The 10,022-nt window shown below is 40.5% G+C and overlaps 1 protein-coding gene and 1 long non-coding RNA gene across 3 annotated transcripts in view; both read left to right on the forward strand.

Moving 5' to 3' along the window:
• Positions 1–4,634: 4,634 nt before the first annotated feature.
• LOC139172973 (uncharacterized) lies at positions 4,635–9,248 on the forward strand. Of its 2 annotated transcripts, XR_011559962.1 has the most exons (4): positions 4,635–4,851; positions 5,218–5,295; positions 5,612–5,711; positions 9,091–9,248. It is a non-coding gene; the product is annotated as an uncharacterized lncRNA (long non-coding RNA). The 2 variants fall into 2 exon arrangements; XR_011559961.1 differs by lacking the exon at positions 4,635–4,851 and having other exon boundaries at positions 5,113–5,295.
• A 627-nt stretch (positions 9,249–9,875) lies between these two features.
• The window catches only part of ZMAT5 (zinc finger matrin-type 5), a 4,071-nt gene continuing 3,924 nt past the window's right edge, over positions 9,876–10,022 (forward strand). Inside the window, exon 1 of the mRNA XM_070762745.1 lies at positions 9,876–9,886. Within this exon, the coding sequence (XP_070618846.1) occupies positions 9,876–9,886 (11 nt within the window). The remainder of the gene's footprint in view (positions 9,887–10,022) is intronic.

Consider the following 10,022-nt stretch of genomic DNA (forward strand, 5'->3'; position numbering starts at 1 on the left):
AAATCTCTTCTCCCCCCCCCCCCCAAGGTTCTGGAAAATATCTCCACTAGAAAAGCTGTATTCAGACTTATGTCCATTATCAATTTAACAAATCATTGTAAAAATGGCCGTAAATCCGAATCCAGTCATGCGGGGACTTGACTTACAACCGCAATGACTTAGAACCAACATTCTGGGCCTGATTGTGATCCTATGTCAAGGATTACCTACAATAACACAATTCTTTTTGATCATCAACATAAAAAAAAATCATCAGCAAAAGTAATATGTCTGTTTTATGGAGTTTGAGGTGCTGATTCCACCAGTTACAGGAAGGTGCTCTGCGGGCCTATTTTATGATGCTATGATAGTTATTATTTTTATTTTTGTTATTAATAGAAACATTTATATTATTATTTTTATTTATTTATTTTTATTTATTACATAGGTCAACACAAAAAAAATCAGTAAAAGTAATATGTCTGTTTTATGGAGTTTGTTGCACTGATTCCAAAAATATGCTTACCACATAAAGTGTCTGATACAGAAGCATTTCTGTTATTATGTTATTTCTGATATGTAGATTACTGTTTTTTTAATGTCACCAGTGTATTTCCTATACCTTATAACAGCGGTCCCCAAACTATGGCCCGCGGGCCACATGTGGCCCACTGAGGCCATTTATCCGGCCCGCCGGTGAGTGACAAGAGCACAGGGAAAAGAGAGAGAGAAAGAAAGAAAAGGGAAAGAGAGGGAGGGAAGGAGAAGTAGAGAGGAATGAAGGACGGAAGGAGAAATGGAGGGAACAAGGAAGGAAGGAAGAATGAAATGAATGGAGGGACAGAGGAAGGAAGGACTTGGGGGGTGTAATTTTCTTTAATTTTTCTCTCAACATACATTCAAACAACACAGTGTACCATCTAATTTTTCATGAATAAAATGTAGTATTTTGTTAGTAACTAATATCAATCATCAAAAAAGTTGCAAAAGTTTTTTTTTCTAATTTTGTCATCCAGTTACATTCATTTTCTTTTAATTAAATTTCCTCCTTAATGTTCCTTCAAAAAGTGCAACACCAATTATATTTCTAACTTATTCACCATTATGCCAAAGTGCTTCCTTCTTTCTTTCTTTATTTTTCATAAGCCAAGAAAACCTTGTATAGCTAATCAGATGTCAACAAAAGAAAATTAAAAACAAAACATAAACATATATGAATTTCAGACCTACTCCCCCCTCTAAATAGTACGTTCCCATTGTTTTTTACTTTAAAACAAGGTATGTGCAGTGTGCATAGGAATTTGTTCATAGTTTTTTTTATAGTCCGGCCCTCCAACAGTCCGAGGGACAGTGAACTGGCCCCCTGTGTAAAAAGTTTGGGGACCCCTGCCTTATAATAATGATGCTGCTCCTTAGAAATTATACCTGCTACAGAAAAACTATACACATTTTTGAAATCAGAACCAAAAAAAGGATTCAGAAAAGTACAAAATCAACTGCGATGATTACAAAAAATATTTTTTTGCAGACCTGTGTAATTTGCCATTATTACAGTTGGCTGAAATACGGCTGTCTGCTATCTGTATAATGGGTGGAAAGCCATCTGTAGATAGGAACCGGAATTTTTCTACCAATCCAATTTGCAAATAAGGATTTCCGATTGCATTGAGACTGGAGAAAAGTGTCGCCTAAACATTCCATCCCCAAGTTCCTAGACTGGTTTGTTGCCATCATGGAAATTTATCTCCTGTTCATTGAGGAAGTTGCATTGTCTCCTTTTGACCACATCTGTCTCACCTGCACTGGTGACGAAACACAAACTAATTCTAAGATTTATAAGGGACAGTGGGAAGTTGCAGCTACATCCGGTACCTGCATCTTGAGGTGGCATCCAATCTTAGGATAAGGTCAAGTTTGCCTGTCGTGTTTTTCCCAAACTGATCTTGATTATAATTCAATAAATGAAAAATGAATAAGAAGTGCCTTTTCGAACAGGTGTGTTCTAAAACCAAGGAATGTTAAGTGTAAACTAAGGATGGGGAAAATTTGGAAATTGGAGGTAGGATGAAATAAATTATTCTTAAGAAGGTTCTCATACACAAGAGAACATAGACTCTTATTCTTTTTTCTAATATACTGATTTTTAAACCTCAACACAAACTCTACCCATAAATCTTCAGCGGAATAGAAATATTGGCCTTTTTGATTGTTCATAGCATAATAAAATTTCATAGTTTTGCATTCAGGGAGAGCCTACTCCATGCTGGAGTACTAAAAATAAGTTTTCCTGTACCTTTTCTTTATATTAATGTGAGACAAAATTAGGATTTATACATCACTCTTATTCTAGTTACACTATATTTTAAAGTGTCAAACATTGCCCTGAATTATTAAATTGCCAAGTGGGATGGGTTTGCATCACATGGTAAATCTCAGAAAAACTAATTGAAGTTAGAAGTTAATAAGTTAATAAGATTGTTAATAAGAAGTTAATAAGATTGTGATCCCCTTATATAGAGCGCTGGTGAGACCACATTTGGAGTACTGTGTTCAGTTCTGGAGACCTCACCTACAAAAAGATATTGACAAAATTGAACGGGTCCAAAGACGGGCTACAAGAATGGTGGAAGGTCTTAAGCATAAATCGTATCAGGAAAGACTTAATGAACTCAATCTGTATAGTCTGGAGGACAGAAGGAAAAGGGAGGACATGATCGAAACATTTAAATATGTTAAAGGGTTAAATAAGGTCCAGGAGGGAAGTGTTTTTAATAGGAAAGTGAACACAAGAACAAGGGGACACAATCTGAAGTTAGTTGGGGGAAAGATCAAAGGCAACATGAGAAAATATTATTTTACTGAAAGAGTAGTAGATCCTTGGAACAAACTTCCAGCAGACGTGGTTGGTAAATCCACAGTAACTAAATTTAAACATGCCTGGGATAAACATAGATCCATTGTAAGATAAAATGCAGGAAATAGTATAAGGGCAGACTAGATGGACCATGAGGTCTTTTTCTGCTGTTAGTCTTCTATGTTTCTAAGTACATATCTAGCAAAGACAGTCGCTAGATTTGCAACTTTAGGATTAAGATCAGTTGAAGCATCTCGTGGTGAATTAGCTTTACTGTTATTACTTTAATCCATCCAGAAAACATTGTTTTCCTATTGTATATGGGTTTTATGTCGGGAGAGTGTAAAAATGATTAGCTTGGACAATGTGGAGCTTCAGAACTAGAGGATTACTTGAAATTGAAAATTAAATCAGCCATCTCCACATTGGTGTCTGTATGACTTATTGAGATAATTAGATGGGAAATTGGAACGGGGACATTGTAATTAGAAATGTCTAGCAAGCAGCTTGAATGAAATGAAGTTTAGCCAGAGATGTTCTTAAGGGAGAGGATGCATAAAACTCCAACACGTACAATTCCTGTGGGGAATTTGCTCTTGATGCTGCCCAGAGATAAAGTGTTGAAATGAGTGAACCTGCCTTTCTGGTTTGAGGACTCACAAACCTAAAGTGTGTTTAAAACAAGGGAGACAGAAACATTGTTTTTTTTCCCCTCTGTAATTTTGTGTTTTTACCTCATTGTTTTGCCTACTTACAAAGGAAGAGATTATTTGGAAAGATCACTTGACTAGCTCAACTAATGGAGAATGCTATATATTATATAATTAGTAATCCTTTATATGCATGCATTTGTACATTTACATTCATGGATATTGTATGTAAATCGTTCTATTTATTCATACAGATGTACATCTACATACAACCCACCTCTATCGTCAGGCATGGGGGAATTGAAATTTCCCTAGGCTTATAGAATTTATACATGGTATGCTTGTATGTATGAGTGGTTTTTTAAATTGGGGTTTTTTAGATTGTTTTTAATATTAGATTTGTTTACATTGTCTTTTTATATTGTTGTTAGCCACCCCGAGTCTTCGGAGAGCGGTGGCATACAAATCTAATAAATAATAATAATAATAATAATAATAATAATACAATACACAAGCTAAAATATTGTAATATATATTATGAAATGCTGTATGTAGAAATGTATTTCATATAGATATAATTTTATCCAGAGATTTAGAATAGAATAATAGAATTCTTGATTGCCCAAGTGTGATTGGACACAAAGAATTTGGGTACATAATAAAAAGGATACATTTTTATTATAAGGTATAAGAAATATACTGGCAACATTAAGAAAATAGTAATCTACATATCAGAAATGACGTTATAACAAAAATGCTTCCATATCAGACACTTTAGAGTAAAACTAAGCATATTTTTGGAATCATCACATCAAACTCCATAAAATTTTTACAGATTTTTTGTGTGTTGACCAATGTAATAAATAAAAATAAATAAATAATATATTGTTACGTCCATTTTATACTAGTTTTATTAGGATTTTAGAGATTAGGTAATATTTTTGACTTCTATAGTTTTGTAATTCTTTTATTGTTATAAGCTGCCCTGAGTCCTTTGGGATTGGAAAGCACAGTCAAATTCAATCAATGAATCAAACAAATATTTATATTAATAATAAAAAAATAAAAATAACTATCATGACATCATAAAATAGGCCCAGAGTGCCTTCTCGTAACTAGGCAACGGGGAGGGGACGTTTCGGCCTTGTCGACCCGGAAGTGCTTTTCCTAGCACCGGAAGTGAGAAGCTTACTGGACTCTATAACCAAGACGGGTGCCCGGTGATTGCCGGGTGTTTCTCGACTGCCCCGGGGGGGAAGAAAGAGAATCGGCGAAAAAAGCTAAAAGGCTCCGGAGGGTCTCGGTGGCGTGGCCAGCTCTCTGTCTTCATACCGGGCCCGCCTTCCATGACTCCGGACTCGGCCTGGAGTAAGTAGACGAGGCTGGGGAGTCAGAAGACCCGGATGTAGGGCGGGGCCTGCCGTGACGTGGCTGAGCCGTGGAGACGTCACGGCTCAAGAAGCGGATTGGTTGGCTGCGGGAGAGGGCGTGGAAAGGGCGGGGGTAACGGGCGTGGTGGTGATTAAATGTCAGCTGGCGTTTCCTTAGTCCGCCTTGCAGGGTTGTTGTGCACTGGAGATTTCTTGGGAAAGGTGACGTGGGGGGGAGGGCAAGGGTGGGTGGGGAATTATGAAATGATCCTTTGAAGGGCAGTCAGAGGAGGGGGGAGGGCTTCCCAGGACTACAGTTCCCATGAATGAAGGGAGAGACTACAATACCCATCTTCCACTGAAGCTGAGCCAGCCAGAGCAACAAAAAGGAAGAACTGGACGGAGAGAGGAATTTTTGGCCTTGGAGTCAATCCAGAAGCAGGTACAGTATTCATTTAATGACCATTCCCAAGTTAGGACAGCACTGAAAAATGTGACTCCGGGCAGGGTCCCCCCCCACAGTTATTTGACTGATTGATTGATTGATTGGACTTTTATGCCACTCCCCCTCCAAGGACCCAGGGCAACTTACAACATATAACGGAACAATATACACTGCTCAAAAAAATAAACAATATATAAAGAAATCTAAATTGCTATAAAAGAATTATGCAAATTACTAAAAAATATTTTAAAAAGTATTACTAAAAAGTATTTTAAAAATTAAAAAGTATTTTAAAAAGTATGGTTTTTTTCAGGTGAAAGGAGCCCGGAACCATGCCGGTCTTGCCTCTGGATGATATCCGGATTAAAAAACAAGATTCACTGACGGGGAAGATAATAAATTTACCAGCATTGGTAAGCGGAGTTGAAAGCCCGTTGTGGCTTCTAATTATGGGTTTCTTTGTGATTAAAAGCAATCTCAGCGGCGGCTGAAATGACAGTGGTTGAAATTACAAAGAACTGATAAAGAAATAAAGGGAGTAGTATTGATCTATTTCAAGCTATTTCAGTCTTGAAATAGTTTCATGCTCTGGAAAGAGTTCCTGAAATAGCAATAGCATTTAGACTTATATAATGCTTCACAACCTTGAGTCAGGAAGAAAGGGAGGAAGGAAAAAAGGAAAGGAGAGAGGGAGGGAAGAAGGAAGGAAGGAAGGAAAAAAGGAGGGAAGGAAATAAAAGAGGGAAAGAAGGAAGAAAGGAATAGCAATTGTATTTAGACTTATATAATGCTTCACAACCTTGAGTCAGGAAGAAAGGGAGGAAGGAAAAAAGGAAAGGAGAGAGATTAGATTAGATTTATTGGATTTATATGCCGCCCTCTCCGCAGACTCGGGGCGGCTCACAACAATGGCAAAAACAGTACATAGTGACAAATCTAATATTTACCAATCTAATTACCGTTTTAGGTTTAAAAATTCATAAAAGAAACCCCAATATATATAAAAAACAAGCACACAATCAATCAAACACCAAAACAACACGGGCAAGGGGGAGATGTTTCAATTCCCCCATGCCTGACGGCAGAGGTGGGTTTTAAGGAGTTTAAAAAGGGCAAGGAGGGTGGGGGCAATCCTAATCTCAGGGGGGAGCTGGTTCCAGAGGGTCGGAGCCGCCACAGAGAAGGCTCTTCCCCTGGGTCCCGCCAGACGACATTGTTTAGTCGACGGGACCCGAAGCAGGCCAACTCTGTGGGACCTAACCGGTTGCTGGGATTCGTGCGGCAGAGGGAGGGAAGAAGGAAGGAAGGAAAAAAAGGAAGGAGGAAGGAAGGGAGGGAAGAAGGAATAGCAATAGTATTTAGACTTATATACCGCTTTACAGAGAGTCAGCATATTGCCCCTAACAATCTGGGTCCTCATTTTACCTACCTCGGATGGATGGAAGGCTGAGTCTGGGAAATTTCAGGGAAATATCAGGAAATTTCAAAATGCTTTCACACTGGACACTGGAATAGAATCTCCTGCTCAAGCAAGGGGTTAGTTTAGAGCAGGGGTCCCCAACCACCGGGCCGCAGACCAGTACCGGGCCGCGGGGCATGTTGCACCGGTCCGTGGAGTCAGCAGCTGCCGGCCCTCATGCCACCACCCCCTCCCTCCAGCGCTTCGCCTCCCGCCGGGCAAGAGGCCTCAGGAGGCAGGTTCTGCCGGCCACAGGACGATGGATGGGACAGAGGGGCGGGAAGGACCGAGAGGCTCAAGCCTCTTTTGGCTTCTGCCGCGGGGCGCTTTTGCGTTTTTGGCTGGGGGGAGGCAGGAGGGCCAGCCTGACCCCCTCTCTCCAGTGCTTAGCTCCCGCTGGGCAAGAGGGCTTGGGAGGCAGGTTCTGCCGGCCACAGGACGATGGCGGGAAAGAGGGGCGGGGAGGACCAGCACCCCCATGCTTAATCCCGCCCCCAACCACGCCCCTTTCCGCCCCCACTGGGCCATAGAAAAATGGTCTTGCTGAAACTGGTCCCTGGTGGAAAAAACGTTGGGGACCACTGGTTTAGAGGACCTCCAAGGTCCCTTCCAACTCTTTGTTACTCTGTTAAAGAAATAGCAATCCACTATGCTCCTCCTTAGCCACATTTTTTTAAAATAAAAAAGCAGGATAAGACAACCTGCAAAGCATTCTTTCTGGCTCCGATGTATAATTTGTGCTGGACGAGGCGCAGGAAAAAGTGAAGTCCTGCTCACAAACCAATGGAACGCGCTTCAATGTCTCCCCAAAGTTGTTTTGAAGGCTGCAGCACTGAAGAGCCATTGATATTAAAAGGCAATTACGTTCTGTTGACTCTCTCCGAGGCTTCGGAAAGGGTTTCTCCCAGGGGCTGCCAAAACCCCATTTGGGCAGAAGCCATTGCGTCAAGTTAAACAAAATATAAGGACAAATAGACATCTGTATTTTGAGGGGCAGGCCAGCGGTGAAGTCCAAATGTTTCTAATGCCACAGGTTCTGTAGAATAGAATAGAATAGACTAGACTAGACTTCTTTTATTGGCCAACTGTGATTGGACACACAAGGAATTTGTCTTTGGTGCAGATGCTCTCAGTATACATAAAGGGAAATATACATTGGTCAAGCATCATGAGGTACAACACTTAATGATTGTCATAGGGTACAAATAAGAAATCAAATCATATTAAGGACCAGTCAATATAAATTGTAAGAATACAAGCACCAAGTTACAGTCATACAATCATGATAGATAGATAGATAGATAGATAGATAGATAGATAGATAGATAGATAGATAGATAGATAGATATGGATAGATATGGATAGGTAGGTAGGTAGGTAAGTAGAATAGAATGGAATAGAATAGAATTCTTTATTGGCCAAGTGTGATTGGACACACAAGGAATTTGTCTTTGGTGCAGATGCTCTCAGTGTGCATAAAAGAAAAAGATACATTTGTCAAGAATCATGTGGTACAACACTTAATGATTGTCGTAGGGGTCAAATAAGCAATGAAGAAACAATATTAATAAAAATCTTAGGATACAAGCAACAAGTTTCAGTTATACAGTCCTAAGTGGGAGGAAAAGGGTGATAGGAATGAGGAGAAAAAACTGGTAGAAATAGAAATGCAGACTTAGTAAAAAGTTTGACAGCGTTGAAGGAATTATTTGTTTAGCAGAGTGAGGGCATTCGGGGGAAAAACTGTTCTTGTGTCTACTTGGTGTGCAGTGCTCTGTAGAAGGAAGGAAGGAAGGAAGGAAGGAAGGAAGGAAGGAAGGAAGGAAGGAAGGAAAAAAAGGCAGAGCAAAGCAATTTATATACCGTTTCATAGTTCTTTTACAGCCCTACCTAAACGATTTACGGAGTCAGCCTATTGCCCCCATCAATCTGGGTCCTCATTTTATACAGCTCAGAAGGAGAGAAGGCTGAGTCAACCTTGAGTCAGAAAGAAGGAAGGAAGGGAAAAAAGGAAGGAAGGAAGGACTATATCAATAGCTTTTAGACTTATATCCTGCTTTGTAGTGCTTTTACAGCCCTCTCTGAACGGTTTACAGAATCAGCCTCTTGCCCCCAACAATCCGGGTCCTCATTTGACCCACCTCGGAAGGACGGAAGGCTGAGTCCACCTTGAGACGGTGGGGAGCTTTGAACTGCTTAACTACAGCTAGTAGAGAGCTGAAGTATCCTGCTCGCATTTAACTGAAGTTCACCAAGAAAGCAACGTCAACAATTACTGTTCTGTCTTGGGGCTTTTGACCTCCCACCATCCCACCTGTTTTTTGTCTTTTCAGCATCCCCGAAATAAAATAGACCACTCTTTCGTGGTGTACAAGCCCCTCCCGAGCACCACCGATGACCCAGCCCTGGTGGAAGAGTTTTCGGAACGAGCCCGATTTATTGCGGACGATCTGGACTGGCTCCTGGCTCTACCCCACCATAAATTCTGGTGCCAGGTACTGTTGTTGTTGTTGTTATAGAAACATAGAAGATTGACGGCAGAAAAAGACCTCCTGGTCCATCTACTCTGCCCTTATACTATTTGCTGTATTTTATCTTAGGATGGATCTATGTTTATCCCAGGCATGTTTCAATTCAGTGATTGGATTCTTCCTTCCTTCCTTTCTCCCTACCTTCTTCCTTCCTTCTTCCTTCCTTCCTTTCTTCTTCTTTCCTTCCTTCTTTCCTTCCTTTCTCCCTTCCTTCTTTCCTTCCTTCTTCTTTCCTTCTTTCCTTCCTTTCTCCCTTCGTTCTTCTTTCCTTCCCTCCTTCCTTCCTTCTTCCTTCTTTCCTTCCTTCTTTCCATCCTTCTTCTTTCCTTCCTTCCTTCTTTCCTTCCTTTCTCCCTTCTTCATTCATAGAAACATACAAACATAGAAGATTGACGGCAGAAAAAGACCTCCTGGTCCATCCAGTCTGCCCTTATACTATTTCCTGTATTTTATCTTAGGATGGATATATATTTATCCCAGGCATGTTAAAGATTCAGTGACTGTGGATTGACCAACCACGTCTGCTGGAAGTTTGTTCCCAGCATCTACTACCCTTTCTGTTGTTGTTGTTGTTGTTGTTGTTGTAAATGAGAAAAAGGTGGAAACAAAGGGGGATTTTTCAAATAGAATCGATAGGGCAAGGGGCAGAAGCAGGGAACCAGTGGGAGAAAAATCCTCTCTCCGAATTGTGGGTGCTCCATTTTCATGAAAGGATTGGACATCCATGCCGGACT

The sequence above is a fragment of the Erythrolamprus reginae genome, chromosome 10 (genome assembly GCF_031021105.1).
Source record: "Erythrolamprus reginae isolate rEryReg1 chromosome 10, rEryReg1.hap1, whole genome shotgun sequence".
In the NCBI taxonomy this organism is placed as follows: domain Eukaryota; kingdom Metazoa; phylum Chordata; class Lepidosauria; order Squamata; family Dipsadidae; genus Erythrolamprus; species Erythrolamprus reginae.